General features: G+C 37.2%; 1 protein-coding gene across 4 annotated transcripts in view; it reads left to right on the plus strand.

Moving 5' to 3' along the window:
* Positions 1-22,677, plus strand: part of igsf9b (immunoglobulin superfamily, member 9b) — a 65,744-nt gene that overhangs the window by 37,670 nt on the left and 5,397 nt on the right. For 2 of the 4 annotated variants that reach the window (XR_012369746.1, XM_073868129.1), the window contains exons 4-18: positions 12,247-12,393; positions 14,815-14,966; positions 15,163-15,283; positions 15,479-15,620; positions 17,258-17,397; positions 17,843-17,991; positions 18,070-18,210; positions 18,292-18,408; positions 18,505-18,655; positions 18,760-18,871; positions 18,994-19,169; positions 21,379-21,620; positions 21,706-21,790; positions 22,051-22,221; positions 22,528-22,564. Coding sequence is in view for 3 of the 4 variants with exons in the window: in XM_073868129.1 (XP_073724230.1) it covers positions 12,247-12,393; positions 14,815-14,966; positions 15,163-15,283; positions 15,479-15,620; positions 17,258-17,397; positions 17,843-17,991; positions 18,070-18,210; positions 18,292-18,408; positions 18,505-18,655; positions 18,760-18,871; positions 18,994-19,169; positions 21,379-21,620; positions 21,706-21,790; positions 22,051-22,221; positions 22,528-22,564 (2,083 nt within the window). In the remaining variant the exon portion in view is untranslated. The remainder of the gene's footprint in view (positions 1-12,246; positions 12,394-14,814; positions 14,967-15,162; positions 15,284-15,478; positions 15,621-17,257; positions 17,398-17,842; positions 17,992-18,069; positions 18,211-18,291; positions 18,409-18,504; positions 18,656-18,759; positions 18,872-18,993; positions 19,170-21,378; positions 21,621-21,705; positions 21,791-22,050; positions 22,222-22,527; positions 22,565-22,677) is intronic. The other 2 variants (XM_073868131.1, XM_073868130.1) reach the window with 2 other exon arrangements.

The following is a 22,677-nucleotide window of genomic DNA, read 5'->3' on the forward strand; positions in this document are numbered from 1 at the left end:
ACTGTAAAAAAAAGATTGTTCATGCTGCCTTAAAATTTTGAGTTAATTCAACTTAAAATATTACTAAACCAAAAAAATTGTTGAGTAAACTAATATTTTTAAGTTGAATTAACTCAAAATTTTAAGGTAGCACAAACACTTAGGCTGCATCCAAAACCGCCTACTTCCATACTATATAGTAGGAGAAAAGCAGTAGGCAAGGCGAGTAGTTTCCAAATTCATAGTAATATTTTAAAAACAGTAGGCGAAAATTACACAAAGCCTACGGTTCTTGTTGTTTTTCTTTTAATCGTTAACACTCTAGAAATTTACTTCGGCATATGATATATAGCTTAATTATCCACAATTTAGGCTACAGTATTAACAAAATTGTTATATCATGTAATCATGCACAAACTGAATTTGACTTGACTTAAAGCACATTATTGGGACCATCTCTAAGGAAAGCTTGGTGAGATTTTGATACAGCAAGAGAGAAGACATCGATGACATGCTTTTCATTTATTTGGCAAGAAAAAGGAGATTACATACAAAGTCAATGCAAAGACGTGATCAGACGCGTCCTCGCGCGAGGCGATGCAAATGACGAGAATTGGGCGGCGCGATTGCCGCAAAAACACGCACTATTCGCCTCAAACGCGCCTTTGCGCATGTTGAAAATATTCAACTCAAGCTAAAAATTCACATGACACAAAGTTAAATCCTGTGAGTAAACTAGAGCAAGCTACGCGATGCTATGCGTTTGGTGTGTACATAGCATAAGCCTTGTTTATAATTTTGTATTAGCGAGACCCCATTTTGTAACTTTGTGCCAATCCAAATGTCTATTCAAATGCAAATAAATATATTAAACAGCTGTCCCTTTTGGTTAAAATGCGCTAGTTTAATGTCATTCCAGTTAACGACTAACTTGATGTAATGATGACGTATGTCACGTGATGTATAAACATGGCGGAAGTAGTATTTCATCCGAAATTCATTCATACTACCCATAGCGTTATTATATAGTACCTACTGTTTTCACAGTCGATGAGTACTTTATCTAATTTAGTTCCTACTGTCACAGTATGCGATTCTGGACACAGCCTCACTTTTTTAAGTTGAACCTGGAAAAATAAAACTGCATTTACTGTTCCCTTAACGCTGGGATCTTTGGAAAGCTGAACCAGGATATATTTCCCTCACAACCAAAACACACTTTTTTTGGTGGTGACGTTGTTGATTTTATGATCTTAAAAACAAATTTTTGCTCAAATCCAGCATTTCATCTAGAGACCTTTAAACTACATGCAACTATTTACCACCGCATGGGAATTCAGACATACCGAAGCTCAGGATTACTCGGTTGAATAAGTGTCATATATCACTAACTGACCTCTAGGGCCATTTAAAGGCTTTCCCAATAAGCCATGTTGGCCATTTAGCAATTTCTGGTTGAAATTGGTGGCAGTAAACTTGCCTCTATTGATCCCTGTCTTAAGGCCATTCCAGAGGCTAAAATCACGTGTGTCTGTTTCTGAATCCTACTACACGGGGAACGACAGGGACGGCGTTAACTGTAATCTATCCCACGACAAAGACCTATTCATAGAGGCTTCAGGCGATTATAGTGGGGGTGAGGTTGTTGTCGAAAGGGGGGAGTTTTAGCCAAAGGGGTTTAGGGCAGGGAGCCGTTCAGCCCCCTCCAGATTTGTATTTAAATCAAAACACATCCCATAATGCAGCAGGGCCGTGTCATCCTTCAACGGGGTGGAACAAAGAAAAACAAGTTCAAGGCCTTTCTCATTATAATCCATTATCATAATCCATCTCTGTCCGTGGGTTGTTTCCAGACATATTTAAGCAGCATTAATAAACGGTGCTGCTGAGAGTTGCAGCTGTAGCGATCACATGTGACCGTAGACAATAGATGGGTTATCTCTGGATGGAGTTGACCGGTCTGAACAAGACGGAAAGAAAAATAGAGGCTGGGTTAAGATAAACTAAATGACCAATGTTTGCTTTACACAGGCGGACAGCGGATGCAACCACCCGCTGTGAGTTCTGACTCCCGGACATTTTTAATAGGGTGACCAGATTGGGGACAGTGATAACATCTGGGTGGGTTAGAGTTTGGCTGGTTAGCATTGGCAAGGTACTAATGTAGCATTATATTGGTGAAATAAATGTTTTCCAACATCTATTAAAATGATCTTACGGGTGTGTCTTTTATATCCAGTAGAGACTACACTGCAAAAAATGATTTTCAAGAAAACATTTTCTTAGTATTTTTATCTTGTTTTCAGTAAAAATATCAAAAAATTCTTAAATTCAGATGCTTTTTCTTGATGAGCAAAACGACACAAGAAAATAGGTCTAGTTTTTAAACCAAAAATATCAAATTTAAGTGAGTTTGTGCATAAAACAAGCAAAAAAAATCTGTCAATTGGGTAAGCAAATTTTACTTGAATTTTTCTTGAATTTAGTGTTTAAGAAAAATGTTCAAGATTTTTTTACTGAAAATTTTTCCTTGAAAATAATTTTTTGTACACTGCAACAAATGACTTTCTTGCTAAGTATTTTTGTCTTGTTTTTTTTTTTTAGTAGAAATATCTAAAAATTCTTAAATCGAGATGTATTTTCTTGAGTAAAATTAATCTAGTTTTTAGACAAAAATATTAACTTTAAGCAAATTTGTGCTTAAAACAAGCAAAAATCTGCCAATGGAATTAGAAAAAATTTCTTGAATTAAGTGTTTCTGAAAAAGTAAACTTATGTCAAGAATATTTTTCTTATTCCATTGGCAGATTTTTTTGCTTGTTTTAAGTATACTAAGTTGATTAAAGTTTATATTTTTGTCTAAAAACTAGAGTTAATTTCATTTTGCTCATCAAGAAGATACATCTTAGGTTAGGAATTTTTAGATATTTTTACTTAAAGCAGGACAAAAATACTAAGTAAGAAAGTGTTTCAGTGTAGTATTATTTGAAAGTATTAAAGTTTGTTCCTGTTGCTCAAATCAAAGACCAACATTGAAAAAAATGATTCATTTGAATTGAATCAATTTTTTTAAGCTACATTTAAACAAAAAAGATTAGTAAAGTAAAATAAAATATAAAACTTTTGTTTAAATGTAGCTTAAATAAATTAATTGCAACCACTTACCTTAAAAAAATTGATTTAATGAGAATTTTTTTAATGAAGGTGCAATCAACACAAACTGATTTTACACATTGAATGCATAGTTTTGGATAGGATAAGCTTTTCTTTGCATGCATGTACTGTTAAGATGTGGCACACAATACTACTCATACATCCACTTTAGGACTTTAGGATTTTAAAGTTGATCACAGCACCACATGAAGGAAAAATCCTCTGCCACCTACAGAGAAAGAACTGGACTGTTGCTCACATGAGCTGTGTAGAAAACGTGAGGGCCGGTCAGACATCTGGCACGTGACCCTTTATTAACAGGGTAGACATCATTTGATCTTACTGTGGTAGGAAAAGCAAATGATTATGAGAGTTATTAAAGGTATAGTTCATGCAAAAATGAAAATTGTGTCATTATTTACTCACCCATATGTAGGGTTGGGAATCGAATTTCAATTCCGATTCTGGAATTGGATCCATAAGAAAGGAATCGAATTCATGTTAAAAAAATTACAATTTCGATTCCACTTAACAATTCTGGACCCCACGGTCACATAATTCTACATCATCTGCCAAGACCTGAGTCACCTGACCTATAGCCATCTGCGCACAGTGCGCAGGACCGTTCAATCAAAAACTTAGTTCACAAATGGATCGTGGTGGAAGACGCTCTTTGGCTGCATTTTGCAAAATCAGAAAAAAAATTGTGACAAACTCTTAAGTTGCAAGATGGGTGTCACCAGCAATATGGCAAAGCATCTGCGGTTGGTTCATTGTATCGAATAAAAAAAAATCTGCTGTGAGTTGCCATCATTTAGGTAGGTGTGACGTTACGAGGGGAAATTATTTAAAAATCATTTTGAGCTAGCCTAGCCATGTTTGTTTATGTTTTACAGCGCCTACACTGCGAAAACAAATATTTTCAAGAAAAAAATGTCTTAGTATTTTTGTCTTGTTTTCAGTAAAAATATCTAAAAATTCTTAAATTAAGATGCTTTTTCTTGATGATCAAAACGATTACGAAATGGGGTAAGCACATTTTTTCTTGAATTTTTCTTGAATTTAGTGTTTAAGAAAAATGTTTGCTTGTTTTATGCACAAAATCACTTAAATGTTATATTTTTGATCTAAAAACTAGACTCCTTTATTGTGTTCAGTTGTAATGGCACAAAATAAATATTTTTCTATAAAGGCTTGACTGTTATTGCTTTTCACTTCTTTGGAATCAAAACCAAGAATCGTAAGGAATCGGATCCAAAAAGCGTAATCAAATTTTATATCGAAATCAATAAATTTGAAATGATGCCCAACCCTACCTATGTGTCATTTGAACCCCTAGTGTCGTTTGTTTTTCTCCATAACCCAATGCAAACTTTTTGAACCCATTGACCACCTCGGTCACCATCCACTCACATAGTAACCAGAAAACCCTTCAAGCTTCAAAATGTCCCAAAAGTGTTAAATAAATAACTCCACTTGACTAGTCATATATTTTAAGTGTCCAGAAAACATTTACTAACTTTTCTTCTTGTGCATATTGCTGTTGTTGGATATTGCACTAAAAGAAAGGCAAGACTTTTACAAAAACCTGCATTTGGGTTCTGAAGAACAAAGAAAGACAATGGGGAGTATGTAATGAAATAATATATATATATATATATTTTGGGGGTAGAACTATCCCTTTAAAGCAATGAGCATTTGACACCATATGATAAAGTGATTTACCAGGTTTAAGGGGTGGGGCAGACCTTTGCAACCTTTAGCAAACCTGGGCTACTCCCTTTACCATGGCAGCCTTGAGTGGTTTATTAATGTTTTGAAACAAATGCAACCTTACCAGTTTTCACTGAAATGCATTGTATGAAAAAAATTAAATGGGCAAAACTTAAAATGTTATGGTGTTATGTGCTTGCAAGTGCATGTATGATGTATTATGACTGGGTTATCGTTATGTTTTACAGATAAATAAAAGCAAATGCGATTCCTCTGCCGAGTCAGGTTATAGATCTGGTTTAAACAAACACAGAAAGCAATGCAGAAAGACCGGAAGAATGCAGGGTGTCAGACAGAAACGGTTAACAGAAAGCCAATAATGTTGTGAAGCTCATTGATGGGCTGGATGCAGAGCAATAAAAAGATAAAAGCCCCAAGGACGGGAAGAGGACAACACAAAAAAATGGCTTTCTCGAGACTACATCTCTTTGTCTCCGCACGTCTAGAATCGGCAAACTTTGATTGGTCGACGGACCAACCATCATGTCGGTGGGGACCCGTGCGGAATGATGGACGTGTCTGGTGTAAAATTATGGGGTCATAGGTCACAGAGTGCTCATTGGCTGTTGAGGGTTCGTTCATTGATCCTGAAGAACCTTCCTAACCCTGCTTTGGAATTCATGCTATGCACTTGTCACAGTAATTCAATTTTTGTGCATCAATAACTTGCCCTGTGGGATCATTAAGACCCCATTTCAGTAGAGATCTCGAATATTCATCAAAATAATCAAAGGAAATTTCTTTCATGATGTCATCATGGCAGTGCATCTTAATATGTAGTCACATTTACAGTGTTTCGCTTTTTTTGAAGGCCTGGGGCTACAAAGCGATACGAACCTCAATGTTTTTTAACCCGAGCAAATGTGCATCTGTCACACTTATTGTCTCGGTTCAAATAAAAACTCTCTCTCTCTCTAATGCAATGCTATTCTCTCTCAACCCTTTTAACCCTCTCAACCCACGTTTTTCTTTTTCCTACGTTTTCCTTTCATTCCCACGTGTAATTTTTCAAAATCATGTGCACAAGCGTTTCCCCACGGTCAGTCCCTCCCTCCTCATGTTTTTGGCCCATTGGGTTTCTACGGCAACTGAATTCAAATCTAAACTCCCACCCCATGGTTTCATCGCTATGGCAACCTGAGAGAATTAAAAGAGGCACATTCTCCACTCAGTTCCCATTGATGATGAAATCGCCCGTGGCGGGAAAGGGTTAAGCATCCAATAATGGGGCGGTTTCCCCCTAGATTGCACATTGTGTGTGCGCTCGGTGTTGATAATCACACAGTGTGTGTGGTTTCCCATGCGTGTTTATGTGCACATAAAATTGTTTTATGTTTAATTGACTGTATGCGAGCCATTCTGTGCTTTTTCGCCCTAAAGCAGCTGCTGGTTTCTTTATAGCCTTATATTCAGCTGCAGGGACTGCATTTTAATATTTGTGCTGGTGATTGTAAACCCAGAAAACTTGCATAGGATTATTAGTGGACACTTGCATATAGTAAGATGTAATAGATAGGAACACCTTAGCAACCCCCAGAGAAACCGAGCATCCTGTCAGTTAGTTTTGCACATGCTGTCAATCCCTCAAACTTCTGAAAATGTGCAAATCCAGTGTCCAGAGATTAAAGAAGCATACATTTGTTTCACTACACCTGCTGTTGTAGACTGTTTTAAACCCCCCTCCCTTAATAACCCCCATCTGACCCCAGATCAGAGGAGTCTTTTACTGGCACCATAAACACAGCTTCTCATGTAAGCCATCAGCCTCTTTTTAAAGTTGAAATGTAATTAAAATGAAAATTTTGAATATTGTGGAATATTTTTATAAATTACCTATCGGTCAGCTTCATTATTTTTAAAAAATGCATGTGGCCTCGTAATCTTTAATCAAAAACGCAAATCTCCTCCCCTCCTTGAACCTCGACATCACTTTTCTTCCGCTCATATGGTATTGCAGGTGGTCGGGGTCCATGAAAAGATTGCAGCGATTAGCAATTAGCGAAAAGACCCAACTTCAAATGATCGAATCAATTCTCAATGGATGAATTCAAGTCCCGCCCTACCTTTTTTCATTTCAGCAGTCGTTTCACTCGGATAGATGCCACCACAGGGAGGATAAGACTATCGCTACTTTCGTTTCATGGCGACTTTAACATACACCATTTTAATGACCACATCAGTCAATAACTATCTTTCCAATATCTCAGATGCACAGCAACTGATCAGATCAGATGTTATTCTTAGGCAGAGTTTATTGCTTATATTCTAATTTAAAGGGATAGTTCACCCAAAAATGAAAATAATGTCACTAATGACTCACCCTCATGTCGGTACAAACTTGTAAGACCTTCGTTCATCTTCATAACACAGTTTAAGATGTTTAATATTTAGTCCGAGAGCTTGTTAACCCTTCATTGAAAATCTACGTACGGTATACTGTCAATGTCCAGAAAGGTAATAAAAACAGCATCAAAGTAGTCCATGTGACATCAGTGGGTCAGTTAGAATGTGTTGAAGCATCGAAAATGACGAAAAAATTACAAATAAAATTATTATTCAGCATTGACTTCTCTTCCGACGCGGCTGACGTGTTATCTGGTGCGCCCCAGCTGTTTTTTGTGCTCCCAGGCTTCGTTTACAGTCTGAGGGAGACGCATGCTGTAAGTTTGAAAAAAAAACTTTGCAAACATGTCTGAGAATAACACGTCATCCGCGTCACTGCAGTCACGTGACTTTAGTCTCGCGCATGTGCTTCACAACAGACGCGGAAGAAAAGACAATGCTGAATAAAGTGGTAATTTTTGTTTTTTTTTGGGACCAAAATGTATTTTTGATGCTTCTAACTGACCCACTGATGTCACATAGACTACTTTGATGATGTTTTTATTACCTTTCTGGACATGGACAGTATACCGTACGTAGATTTTCAGTGAAGGGTCAACAAGCTCTCGGACTAAATATAAAACATCTTAAACTGTGTTCTGAAGATGAACGGAGGTGTTACGAGTTTAGAACGACCCGATGGTGAGTCATTAATGATATTATTTTCATTTTTGGGTAAACTATCCCTTTCAGTTTTGCTTAAAAAATCCTAAAATTGCATTTTATAATAGTACTCTTTGTTTTAAATAATCAACTTTATCTCAGATGTTTCTACTGACAGTCGTTGCAATTTCGCATTAATTTTTGCAGATTTATCACCTGCAATATGGCACAGCTTGTCAGTGAACTACGGCTTTGTGTAGTAAATGCCGCTCCATCTGAAAGCAGGTGATAGCGATTTAATACTAATTAAGGAACCGGCTACTGACGAGATGCGCATGATATCGCATGCGAATTATTGCGCATCCCTAAGGTTAGCTAAGTGTAGTTTTTGATACGCTTTAGCTAGGATTTGAACTAAGGTAATCTACGTGTTGTTTATTTTGCTTGTTAACTACTCTAAAAGGACTCTGTTGTTACTGATTTTTTGCAGAGTTTACCAGAAGTTACATTTGAAAGTTGTTTGTTTATGTTGTTACTGCTGAAACCATCTATAATCATATTAAAATGTTGTGCATTTCGATTTTAATCGCAACACACGGCCACACTTTATTCGCATCTAAAACACTAACTGAAGTATGCATGTGTTTTTTGTCATTCAAAGTAAACTTCACTAAACTTCCTAATGTCAACACAATTATTAGCGCATAATCTGAAAATAAAAACTACATATAAACAGGAGTGAAGAAGTGGATTCATGTACACATCTTCTTACTCTGATTATTGGAAATAATCGCATTATAGGTTTACATGTAAACATAGTCAAAGTTGAGATCTCTAAAGCTCATCTGAAACGAGTAAAGGGGTTCTCAGTGGCATTCTGCTCAAAACTCTAGAAATAAAATGTTAGCGCTACAGTGCATGCATCACTGGAGGATTTAAAACAGGTGTTTTATATTGTATCTTCTCAGCTGTAACATTTCCACATTAAATTGTCACAGTATGATTTGTGCTTTACACGGGGAGCGTGTCGCATCACGACAGCTCTGCTTACATTCAAATCCCAACGGCTGCCTGCCGACACAGTCGGGATCCACCGTTATTATCAGTGTCATCGTTTACAACCGCCGGAATGTGAAAATAGCTGAATGAAAGGGAAGGAGGTGCTAGAGGAGAGGAGGAGACGACAGTGTGCTGACAAACCAGACTTTAGTCAACACACGTATCCAATATCAAAGACTAACCAGTAGAAGTACAACATAACTCATTCAAGTGCTGAAGGGAGTACGTGTCTGTCTGTCTGTCTGTCTGTCTGTCTGTCTGTCTGTCTGTCTGTGAATGTGTCTGCGTTCCTTTCATGTCATATTTCAGTAACTTTTTAGCCAGAGAGGTTCGTTTTTTATTTTTGTGCAATTGCAATGACACAGAAAGATCTCTGTAAAGTTCTTCTTTCCATCATAAACAACAGCAGGTGGCTCTCAAAGAGTTTTTAACACATTCATGATTTCACAAATCTTTTCTGCTAAAGAAAACATCACTTTTAGAGAGGCCCTTACTTGTGGTTAGAGAATTGAAAGCCAATTGTGATCCTGGACTACAAAACCAGTCATAAGGGGCGTTTTTATAGATAGTTTCATCGAGCACACGTGCAGTGACGTCTGGTCCAAACTTTACTTCCGGTTTCTGTTTGTTTAATGGTCTGACTAGTTGCTGAAACTGAACTCTTAAACAAATACCTCGTCAAAAATAACAAATGTTTTGGGTTCCGGTGTAATCTACGTGTTGTTTATTTTGCTTGGTATATAAATAAACTACTTTAAAAGGACTTTGTTGTTATTTATTCTTCGCAGAGTTTACCGGAAGTTACGTGATGACCACGAAAGCCGCGTGTGTATGTTGTTACTGCTGAAACCATCTATACATCAAAGCTGATTGAATAAGCTTTCCATTGATGTATGTGTTTGTTAGGATAGGACAATATTTGGCTGATACACGACTATTTGGAATCTGAAGGTGCAAAGAAATCAAAATATTGAGAAAATTGCCTTTAAAGTTGTCCACATGAAGTCATTAGCACACAACACATATTACTAATAATAAATACATTTTTATATACTTACGGTAGGAAATGTAAAAAAATATATATTTTGGCTATATTGGCTATTGCTACAAATATACCCATGCGACTTATGACTGGTTTTGTGGTCCAGGGTCACATATACAATACATATACACTGTCGCCCTTAATAAAAGGTCCTAATGCACTGCAAAAAATTGATTTTCAAGAAAAATTATCTTAGTATTTTTGTCTTGTTTTCAGTAAAAATATCTAAAATTCTTAAAGTAAGATGCTTTTTCTTGATGGGCAAAACGACCCAAGAAAATCTGTCTAGTTTTTAGACCAAAAAATATCAAATTTAAGTGATTTTGTTCCTAAAACAAGCAAAAAAATCTGCCAATGGGGTAAGCTAATTTTTCTTGAATTTAGTGTTTAAGAAAAATGTTCAAGATTTTTTTGCATACTTCATTGCTTGTTTTATGCACAAAGTAATTACATTTGAAATTTTTGGTCTAAAAACTAGACTTATTATTTTCTTGGGTTGTTTTGCTCATCAAGAAAAAGCATATTAATTAAAGAATTTTTAGATATTTTTACTGAAAACAAGAAAAAAACCTAAGAAACGTCAAAATGTACACTTCAGGGGTACTATTATGAACTCTTTGGTGCAAAGGTATACTTTTTGAAAGTGCGCTGCACCGGTGACCATGTATGTGGCTTTTTTCTGACAGTGTATTAGAGACCAGACTGTCATACAGGTCGGTTTGTTGACTTTGGCCTGTAGGCAACCATCCAGAACACCCTAGCAACCACACAGCATCATTTAAACAACCAATCAAAGCAACTTACCAACCGCATAACACTGCCTTGGATACCAACTCTCTTAACATTGTAGTGGAAACTTTTGCATGGGCAAGAAACTGTCACGTTTTATTTCTAGTTTTTGTTGGGTTAAATAAACTTACATTGAGGTTTTATTGTTTGTCATGTTATTGTGAAACTCAATTTTCCCTCAGATGTCTGATACAAGAGTTCAAAACTGTTACCTATGCCAAATTTAGTATTACCATATTAAATTCCTCAGTGGTTTGTGGCTAAAGATGTCTCATTTGGATGTGATTGTTTGGGTGATTCTCACGAAAACTTGGTTTTAAAAATGTCAAGCATGAAAATGTAAAAATTGCTTAAATTTACTTTTTTTCCCACCAGACATTGAAAAACAAAGTCTGGAGTAAATGGGAACATTAATTTAAAAACTTTTACTTATCATTTAACACTTTTTGTAACATAATTTTAAAAAAATAGTCCTAAAAAATCTCATTACCGCAACAGTCAGAAAACATCAACACTGACATATTTTCAAAATGACATGACAAACCTGAAAGAACATAATTTGGAGATTCTGCACATGCATTTACAAGTATTATGCTTCTATTAATTAAATTAACATTTAATGAGCATCTGTTGCGGTAATGATGATCAAAATGTCGTGTAAGCATTCTGACAAGACAATATTTCAAATTAACTGTAAAAAAATGATCTTACCTGGTAGCCATCTTAAAGTAGCTGGTCCATGTGCTTGGTCACTCAAAATCAAACTTTATTAAAATTCTGTATGTGTGCTTAAACTGTTCTCAAAAAGTGTTGCTGAGGATGAGAACATCAGGCATGGACACATAATTTTCCTAATTTTTCTTCATTATTATTATACATGAATATTCAGTAAATATTTTTTCTGTCATCTAAAATAGTCTAGCAAAACATCCATTTATTTTTTTTCTTAATATTTTTGTGTTAATTTGATTAAATTACAACATAACGCATGTTCAAACACAGCCGGACACATTGCGGTAATGAGAATTTCAGCAGAAAATGAGATAAAATTTACAATTATAAATTCTTATGTTGAAATCACACATTGTGCAAGGTAGAACACAGTATTGTGTTAATTCTGATGCTTTTTAATGTTACTATATTACACATTTTAAAGCTAAAATCATTAGTGCCGTGGTGTTTCAATGGTTTCGTGAGAATCACCCGTTTGTGCTGGTTGTTTCAGGTATATAGAGACCCCCCAAAAGTATTTAGACTTCATATGGCACACTTTAATATGAATGTCATGACATTATAGGAAAAAAATATTAACAATTTCTACTGAGTTATGCATTAAATATTAATATTGTATTATTTACTGTTTCTGTAATTCTGAGCAGGATTAATTTTGTCTTAATCATGAAGACGTGTACACTGTTTTTGTAAAGTGCTGTTGATTAATAACACTTTGGTCTGTTTTGGGGCAGGTCGCGTGTCTCTGACCCGTGGTGCATCGCTGCTGGTGGATAAATTAACTCTTGATGATGAAGGCTGGTTTGAATGTCGGATTCTTCTGCTGGACAAAACCACAGATGAGTTCCAGAACGGCACCTGGACCTTCCTTTCCATCTCAGGTATCATAAGATATTGGATTGCTTTGTTTTAAAGGGATAGTTCGGCCAAAAACTATATTAAACCCATGATTTACTCACCCCCAAGCTGTCCGAGTTGCATATGTCCATCGTTTTTCAGACAAACACATTTTCGGATATTTTAGAAAATATTTTAGATCTTTCAGTTGATTAAATGTAATATTACGGGGTCCAGCCATAGTCCACGACCTTCAAGTCCAAAAAAAGTGCGTCCATCCTTCACAAATTAAATCCAAACGGCTCCAGGATGATAAACAAAGGTCTTCTGAGGGTAATCCGTGCAGTGTTGTTGTAGAAATATCCATATTTAAAATTTTATTAACGTAATTAACTACCTTCCGGTAGCGCCGCCATCTTAGTCTCATCCGCATTCAGGATGAGAGCTTACGCAGCGTACAGCGGTTTCTCTGCTGCTGCTCTGTCCCCCCGCCCTCCGAATTTGTCATACGTCACTAAGAAAAGCGCGTACACTACGCTAATACTCTCTCCTGAGTCTAAGATGGCGGCGCTACCGGAAGGTAGTTAATTACGTTAATAAAATTTTAAATATGGATATTTCTAAATATGGATAAATATGGATTTCTTTGTGTGCATGCCTTGGTTCCAAACTGATATTACTTTTACGTAATATGGCAGCGACCATGGTCGGACATTTTTAGCTTTAATTCAATACAATAGAAATAGGCGACGTTGCGTCGTCCATCTTTTTACAGTCTATGGTTGCAATTCACAGTCTCACCTAGTGCTGCACAATTAATCGCATCGCAATCGCGATGTCAGCCTGTGCGATTATATGACAGCAAAATGTTGCAATTATATTAAATAAATAAATATGTGGACTTGTTAACGCAAACTTTCTTATAACAGTTTGATGATTTTCCTTGCTGTTTAAAAAAAAAAGAAAAACTAACAAAAAAGGCAGTGCACGTGTGGCATGCACATGTGTGGTGTGCGTTGTCACTTATACCAGAGCGAAGATGGATGCAGAGGAGATTGACAGTGATCTGGTAGCTAAAAAAAAACTCTGTGTCTGTTGTATGGCAGTATTTTGGATTTAGAATTACTGACACTGAGCAGTTGCTACATCACGTGGCAATACGAAAACATTTCTAGTTTTACAAATACACATTTTAGCTAAACTGTGTGTGGATTTTCCTTAAAACCCATCAAGTTGACTCATGATACCATTTAGTATAATCGCAATCCCACATCGCAATATTAGCATCAATAACCGCAATGGGAAAAATTACCCAAATCGTGCAGCCCTAGTCTCACCACTAAAAAATGAAATCTCATAGCACAATTAGACTCAATAGAAAGATAATAATTATGCATGTTTATTATTATATGAATTTTATGAAATTAATAGTTATTTTTTTTACGTTCATGCTACATGTTGTTTACATGCAAAAATAATTAAATATCTGATTAATGCCCATGTGGCGAATGTATAAAAGGATTGCAAAATGTCTTCAGACTAAAGATGGTTTTCTCTTAGCAAATATAAAACATCTTGAAAACATTATGTTTGCCACTAATGGCAAAGAAAAAAAATCTTCTTTAAAACTTAAAAGATTTGCCTATTTTAATTGGTTTGGATTCAGTCAAACTGTTCAAGGGATGTTGGGAAATGTGTTTGTATGCATGGCTTTAGTTTAGTCAGTGTGTGTTAATAACTTTTCAACTTTTATTGAGTGATGATTTATCCCGTATGTCAGCTTATTGAATGCATCTCACCACACCTTATAGTAGACCTGCATCAAACACAGATCACCCTTATATCTCACTTTAAACTTTATTTTATTTTGTCAACCAGATATTAACCAAAAAAGCAATTTTTTTCACATCTGCCCACATTGAACGTTCTCTCTCACACCTAGAGGACTCTAAAACTCACACATACACACTCTTATTGACATGCAAACACACTTTCTTCACTGGTGTGTGAATATTGTGAAGGTATCAGGCCGGCTTTTAGTGTTACTGTGCTATAAGTGATCAGAAGTGAGGACACAATGTCACTCTCTCAGTACTCCGTTTAACGCCCATTATATGCACAGTGTCTGCTTTCACCTGTTTTGTAAGCTATCACTGTGTGCAGTCAAACATGTCTTTGTGTTGACAGGGTCATGAGAAAATCACATCCTTTGTTCTCTTCGTTTTGCATCATTGATGTCCATAATCACTCAATTACACGAGAAAGCTAATAAGCACTGAAAGCTCTGATGTTAGCCAGCAGAAATCCATGATGTCATCACTTTTCTACGTGCACTTTTTTCTAAATATATTTGTTTAAATGATCATAATAAATAGGCAGCTTACGTTTTAAAACATACGATTATCAGGTTTTAATCTGCCAGGTTGGACTTTGATGGTTTTAATGGTTATTATGTCTGTTCATAGCTCCTCCAGTGTTCATAAAGACACCACCTGCTCTTTTGGAGGTCATGTTGGGTGAATCTCTCACTCTTCGTTGTGATGCTCATGGAAACCCAAAGCCCACCATCACCTGGAGGAAAGATGATCGTACTGCAGAGGAATATGATGCAGTTCAGGTAAATGAGACACTTAAAAGTCAATATGAAGCCAACAAAACCCTGGTGCATTTGATTTAAATCTTTGTGATATTTTACTATAAGACTTTAAGTTCAGAAAATCTAGTCCCACATTAAATTAGGTTGAATGTAGAAATATTTTCCTCAGTCTGATCCTGAATATCTCATGCACCTCTTAAACATTCATTTCCTCTAGCAGGTATTCAATGAAACCTTGTCTTTAAGTAAGGTAACAAGAGAAACGGCTGGAATGTACAAGTGTCATGTGTCCAACACTGAAGGAAACCTTACCCACACCACCCAGCTACAGGTCAAAGGTCAGTGAACCATTATGTCTTGGCTAAGTAGGCATAGGAACTGACCATAGGGTTGCATTTTGGGAAGATGAAACAAGCAAATGCTGCCCCCTTTTGGTTCCGCTGCTGCAGTGCAGTTCATTTTGATAGTTGACTTCTTTTACAAATGCAAATCTTTGCTAGTTACATTCAGACTTCTTCCATATTTTCAAACAGGTCCTCCAGTTATCATCATTGCCCCTGAAGACACCACCATGAACATGTCCCAAGATGCAATTCTGCAGTGTCAAGCAGAGGCGTATCCTTCTAACCTCACGTATGAGTGGTGGAAACAAGATCAAAATGTCTATCACATCGAGTAAGTCTCCTGCTGTTACAGGATTCACGGGTTATCTATCTTAACTGACCTATAAACCTTGATGATAGTAAATTAGTACTGTCAATAGACTAGTTGGTAATTAAAGAGTTAAACATCCATCAAGCACGTGGGTTATTGCGTGCTGATGCAGAGGAGTAGAGATGTGCGAGAATAGTCTTTCAAATACCCTAAACATAAGGTTTTTTTTCGTTCAAATCATTTTTCGTTTAAAAATTTTAATGTTACACTTTAAAACATATTTTTAAAATAACATCCATGAAAAAATAATACATTGTTTTTTTATTTAGAGCGGAAAACAAATAGTTTATTTTATACTTGTAATTTTTTTAGATTTAGTTTTAATTGTTACATAAAATTTTAGTTGCCAAAAAAGCTTATACAATACAACAAACAATGACCGCAACCGCAGTTATTACTTTTTTTTTCTTCATTTTGTTGAGCTAAATACCCACCTTGTTTTACTTTTCAGGCATGTGTATTATATTTGTGAATTAAATGTAAATATATTATTTATAAAATTGTATATCAGTGGATTTCCAAAGTCACCCGCAAGTACATTTGCATTGTGCATTGAATAAACCAGTGGTTCTCAAACTGGGGTCCAGATGGTGCCAAGGGGGCCCCAGTATTATGACATTTTATAAAATACATTAATTTATCATGAATTCTGTGTAATTAAACCTAAAAAAATAAGGCTACTAACCAACAGCACTACTTTGTATAACTTAATATGTTTTGTTTAATTAAATGTTACAGTTTAGAACAGTTTTTGTCATACATTTTCTTTGGGGGGCCGCGAAGGAATGCACCGTACACAAGGGGGGCCGCACGCAGAAAAAGTTTGAGAACCACTGGAATAAACCCTCCAAAACGGGAAACTGTTACACTGAAAACTAACAACTTTAACACAACAAGGATATAATAACCCAGAATAAACCAAAATTATGAATTTTATATCAAATATTATATAAGTTATGAGCTCATAAGTCCTTAATAGAAAAGGTTATCTGGCATATTTTAAGGCCAAATTAACTCTTTCCCCGCCAGCGTTTTAAAAAAAAGTTGCCAGTCAGCGCCAGCATTTTTCATGAAAAAGTTTACACACAAAAGTTTAATGCCTTCCAGAAAATGTTCTTCTTTAAATATATAAACAAACAATATATCAGATGAAAGAACAGACCCTCTGCTTTCAAACAAAAAAACCCGTTTCATCCTGCCTTCATTATTTCTCTTTTTATCACCTCTCAAATATGGGTAGGTTTCTTCAAAAACACCCAATTTTAAGCAAAAAGCTGAGAAAATTAAATTTTGCGAAGGACTTTTCATAGAGATCAGATGCAGAGCGATCTTTAAAACATACACGGAGTTCTTTCTCTTTTGCGTGAGGCGTTACTTCTGGGTTGTATAAGTTGCGGAAGTGCGTCACCTGCTGGATAATAGCGGTATTGCGGAAAGACGGAAAATCTCGTCATTGCCGGGGAAGCGTTTTCTCTTAATTGACGAGATATCTCGTCAATGGCGGCGAAAGAGTTAAAATGTTTTATTACAAAAAGGTTTTTTTAATCACAGACTTTTGTCATTTATCTGTGTTAATGGTTGCTTGTTTGTGTTTATAGAACTTTGAAATCACGGATAAAAATTCAGGTAGACGGGACCCTGCTCATTTCGGGTCTGATCCCTGAGGATTCTGGGAATTATACCTGCACACCTTCCAACGGTCTCATGACTCCACCCTCTGCTTCAGCCTACCTCAAAGTTAAACGTGAGTACATTGCATATGTGTTGAAAATTTGATAGTTCAACATCAGAAATATTACATTCCAAGGGCCAGATTTACTAAACAGGGCAAGTTAGCGTAAGAGCGCAATTCCAAAAAAGCACCAATGCGAGTGGTAATGTCTGCTGTGGGTTATTTACTAAAAAAGGCACAAATTAAATAACACAGGCGCAACAGCTGATTTCCATGAGAACCAACAGCAGCACAAATTAGTTCAGGGTCGCAAATAAGCAGAGCTGATGCTCCTCAGGTGCGGGTGATCTACTAACGCCTGATGCGCTTGAGTTCAGCACCACTGACTTCAAAGCTCGACACTCTTTATTTAACCGCAAAATGATGACACATGCTGTTAGTAAATCTTGCCCTAAATCTTTAAAACAGGGGTACTGTTTTGAAATACAGTAACAGCTTGATTCACTGTCTCTTAAACATCCCGCGCGAGTGGTACGGATGCCCCGTGAGACGTATCTGCCCGCGGGGATGGGAGGAACCATCACATGCCCGGTTCAAGCTGAGCCGCCTATGATGTATGTAAACTGGACCAATGATGGAGCCTCGTTGGACCTAGAGCAGGTACATCATGAATGTTAATATCATATAATAGCATGCTGTTTCATTTCTTGAAATGATAACTCTTTTCTTCATCTTCAGTATCCAGGTTGGATGGTGAACTCTGAGGGTTCTGTGTTTATAGCCGCAGCCAATGATGATGCAGTGGGCGTGTACTCCTGTACAGCCTATAACAGCTACGGGACGATGGGCCAATCAGAACCCACCAAAGTTATCCTGGAGGTACATATCCACCTTATTTTATCCAGAAATGTCACAATACACTGGAATTCCTTATTTATATTATTTTTCTAAAATCCACAGGACCCACCATCGTTTCGTGTCTCGCCCCGTGCCGAGTACCTGCAAGAAGTAGGCAGGGAACTGATGATACCCTGTCAGTCTCAGGGAGACCCCGCCCCTAACATCACATGGAGAAAGGTGAGAATGCAGTGATTGTATTTCATATTGAAACACAAGGCGACACAATGAATACATTTCTCATAGATGGTGTTGATGCTTTATCATCTGCTGTAGGTTGGCCCCGCCCCTCGTTCACCGTTTACGGTCTTATCCAATGGCTCTCTGGTCCTGAGTCCGCTCACTAAGGATCATCAGGGGGACTGGGAGTGCCTTGCTACCAATCGTGTGGCCACTGTCAGCGTTCCAACTACAGTTTTAGTGCTAGGTAAGAGCAAACAATATAAGGGAGCGTTTTTTTTAATAATGAAAAATAGGTCTAATATATCATGGGGTTCACCTACCGTTCCCTATCTCTGCCTGTGGTTTTAGGCACAAGTCCACATGCTGTTACCTCTGTGTCTGTGGATCCGGGGATAAATCAGGTCAATGTGTCCTGGGAGCCAGGCTTTGATGGAGGTTACACACAGAAATTCACTGTGTGGTCAGTCAACTCAAATTTAATATGACAGTAAAATTTAATTGAGTGTAGCATGCAAACACTACTGCTGCTTTGATACTATGATGATCATTTATTGGTTTTTAATAGTTACATTTTTCTTTCAGGGTGAAGGCCACTATACGAAGGAAACATGAATGGGCATCAATCCCTGTACCAACGTCTAAAGCTTCAATGCTGGTGACAGGACTGCAAGCTAACACTAGTTACCAGTTCAGTGTTCTTCCCCAAAACAAACTGGGCTCTGGTCCTTTCAGTGAGATGGCCACTATCAGGACACTGGGTCAGCACCTTTTTATGCGTTATTTATATCAGTTTCATATCACATACATGGTAAAGAACTGTATGTAGTTCCTTTAAATACTTTATATTAGTAGTGTACACTACTTCTTTATTAATATTTTTCAACAATTTACAATAAAAGTAAACTCATTACAACTACAGAAGCACAGATTTTAACTCTTTCTCCACCAGCGTTTTTGAAAAAGTTGCCAGTCAGCGCCAGCATTTTTTATGATTTTCACAAAAGTTTAATGCCTTCCAGAAAATGTTCTTCTTTAAATATATAAAAATACAATAAATCAAATGAAAGAACAGACCGTCTGCTTTCAAACAAAAAACTTTTATCCTATCTTCATTTGTTCTTTGTTTATCACCTCTCAAATATGGGTACGCTTCTTCAAAAATACCATATTTTGAGCAAAAAGCTGAGATAATTGCGTTTTTGTGAAAGACTTTTGATAGAGATTAGATTCAGAATGATCCTCAAAACATACACTGAGTTTGAACACTTGACATGAGGGGATGCTTCTGGGTTATATAAGTTGGGTAAGAGCGCCACCTGGTTGATAATAGTGGAAATAGGGATTGCTGGAAAAACTCATCATTGGCAGGGAAGAGTTTTCTCTTAATTGACGAGTTAAAGGAATAGTCTACTCATTTTTAATATTAAAATATGTTATTACCTTAACTAAGAATTGTTGATACATCCCTCTATCATCTGTGTGCGTGCACGTAAGCGCTGGAGCGCGCTGCGACGCTTCGATAGCATTTAGCTTAGCCCCATTCATTCAATGGTACCAATCAGAGATAAAGTTAGAAGTGACCAAACACATCAACGTTTTTCCTATTTAAGACGTGTAGATATACAAGCAAGTTTGGTGGTACAAAATAAAACGTAGCACTTTTCTAAGTGAATTTAAAAGAGGAACTATATTTTATGGCGTAATAGCACTTTTGGGAGTACTTCGACTCGGCGCAGTAACACCCTCCCTCTCCCATTATGAGAGTGAGAAGGGGAGCGGACTTTTCAGGCGAGTCGAAGTACTCCCAAAAGTGCTATTACGCCATAAAATATAGTTCCTCTTTTAAATCCGCTTAGAAAAGTGCTATGTTTTATTTTGTACCACCAAACTTGCTCGTATAACTACTCGTCTTAAATAGGAAAAACGTTGATGTGTTTGGTCACTTCTAACTTTATCTCTGTTTGGTACCATTGAATGAATGGGGCTAAGCTAAATGCTATCGTAGCGTCGCAGCACGCTCCAGCGCTTACGTGCACACACACAGATGATAGAGGGATGTATCAACAATTCTTAGTTAAGGTAATAACATATTTTAATATTGAAATGAGTAGACTATTCCAGCAGCATAAATAATTGGCTTTCGTGGAACATGCGTAATTTTCAGTAAACTACACAAAGAATCGATAACAAGTACTTTTAGAGTAGTTTAAAGCAAAATAAACAACAAGTAGATTACCAAATCAAAAACTACAATGAGCTAAGGGGACGTGCACACCAAAGCTTTTTTACGCGGCTAAAAACGCCCGGCGGACAGCTTTATTTTTTTAGCTTACTGCCAGCTGTCTTCAGCTGAGCGCTTTGACTGCTATCATACTTCTGCTTTGTTGTACAATGCACCAGTTGGTTGTTGTGATATTTGCCCCGCCTCTCCTCCACTGTGATTGGGCAGCCGTGTGAGAGCTGAGCTTTTCACCAAAAGTTGAATATTTTCCAACTCTCGGCACTCAGTGGAGCGCCGACTTTCAGCACGGATAAAAACTGCCAGCTGCTGGCTTTTTTAAAAAAACGTTGCGCTTCCATTGAAAACAATTGAAAACCTATGCCGGCCGCTGACGTGAAAGCTTTGGTGTGCACGCCCCCTAATGTTACTGTGTAAAATGTGTACTACATAATGTTAAATACAGGTCAAATCCATGACCGCCATCTTCCCTCGTCTTTAGGAAACCAAAACATTTGTTATTTTTGACGAGGTATTTGTTCAGTTTAGCCGCGGGTGAGACCATTAAACAGAAACCCGGAAGTTAAGTTTCGTCCTGATGCATAACCGCGACAACGCATTATTAATCTTTGTTAATGTTAGTTAATGCCAATACAATAAGATCACCCAGTTGTGTTACCTCAAATTTATTTCAAACCCCTGTCCCAAGCAGTCTAATTTAGTGTGTTATGTATGTTTTTAAATTGCAGCAGCCCCTGCAGAAGCTCCTCCCACTGGGATGACCTCCGTTGTAACGTTGCTCCCTCCCACATCACTGTCAGCCAATCGAACATCAGTGGGGATTATACTGCAGTGGTTGCCACCTGCTGAAGTGTCTCCAGCAATCACCGCTATTGTCCTTCAGGCAAGGCGGGAAAAAGGGGAGTGGCTCAGTCTGTACGAAACGATTGCTGTCAATGCGACAGAACTGATCGTACAGGGACTGGCAAAGGTAAAATGTTTAAAGAGTTTATGAAGTGTTGAGAAAGTGATAGCTAGGTGTGGAATGGCCCTTATGTTTGCAATTTTCTTTATAGGACTCCAACTATGAGCTTCGTCTTTTATCTCGCAGAGACAAGCTGATCGGTGTGCCCAGTGAATCGATTTTGATCTCCACTAAAGGTGAGGCTAAATCAAAAGTCATGAGAAAGAACAGGCATATGTTTAAAGAAGATTAATACTTTTTGGGTCACCCCAAAGACGCCTACCACAAAATATCAGTACTCCATATCTTGCTCTATATAATTGAACATGAAACATATTGTATGTATAGTGATTTGCTTTGACAGTCACATCACACACCAGTTTTGCATTCACTGTTGACAGACACTCAGATGGTTGACACATTGCACATGTTTATTTGTGTTATCTGTGGCTTTCAGGTATGGAGATGTATCCAGCTCCACCCAATCTGCTGGCCTCTGTTCCTGAGCCCCTGCTTGCTGGGGTGATTGGAGGCGTGTGTTTTCTGTTTGTTGCCATCATCCTCTCTCTGGTGACAGTTTGTGTTAGAAACAGAAGAAAAGATCAAGGGCGAAGGAAGAAGAAAGATGGTAAAAGCAATGATAAGCCAAAAACATGCCATAAATTTAAATATAACATTTTTATAAGAACCGAAGATACATTCCTTAAAATGCTGTTTGATGCTTTTAGCATGCTGCTAAAGTGCCCAAACATATTGAACATGCATTATCTATGGCTATAATTGTATAGACATGTAATGCATCAAAAACTAATACAACTAAACATTGACATTTTTTAACTGTCAGTGGTGTTGTCATGCATGTCATCTATGTTCATCATCTTTTGATTCATTGTCTGTGGCATGATATGAACTTTGCACCCTCCCCACGTTTCAGATATCCCCCCTGCCTTCCAGAAGAGTCTGTCTCCGCAGTAAGTGTTAATTTTTGCTATGCATGTGTCACACCTATGCCTCATCTTTGTTAATGTACTACAGTCAGCATTTTTCAAGTGATAGCCGTATTTCGTTCACGTTATAATCTTTA

Source organism: Misgurnus anguillicaudatus, chromosome 5 (assembly GCF_027580225.2).
Source record: "Misgurnus anguillicaudatus chromosome 5, ASM2758022v2, whole genome shotgun sequence".
Taxonomy (NCBI): domain Eukaryota; kingdom Metazoa; phylum Chordata; class Actinopteri; order Cypriniformes; family Cobitidae; genus Misgurnus; species Misgurnus anguillicaudatus.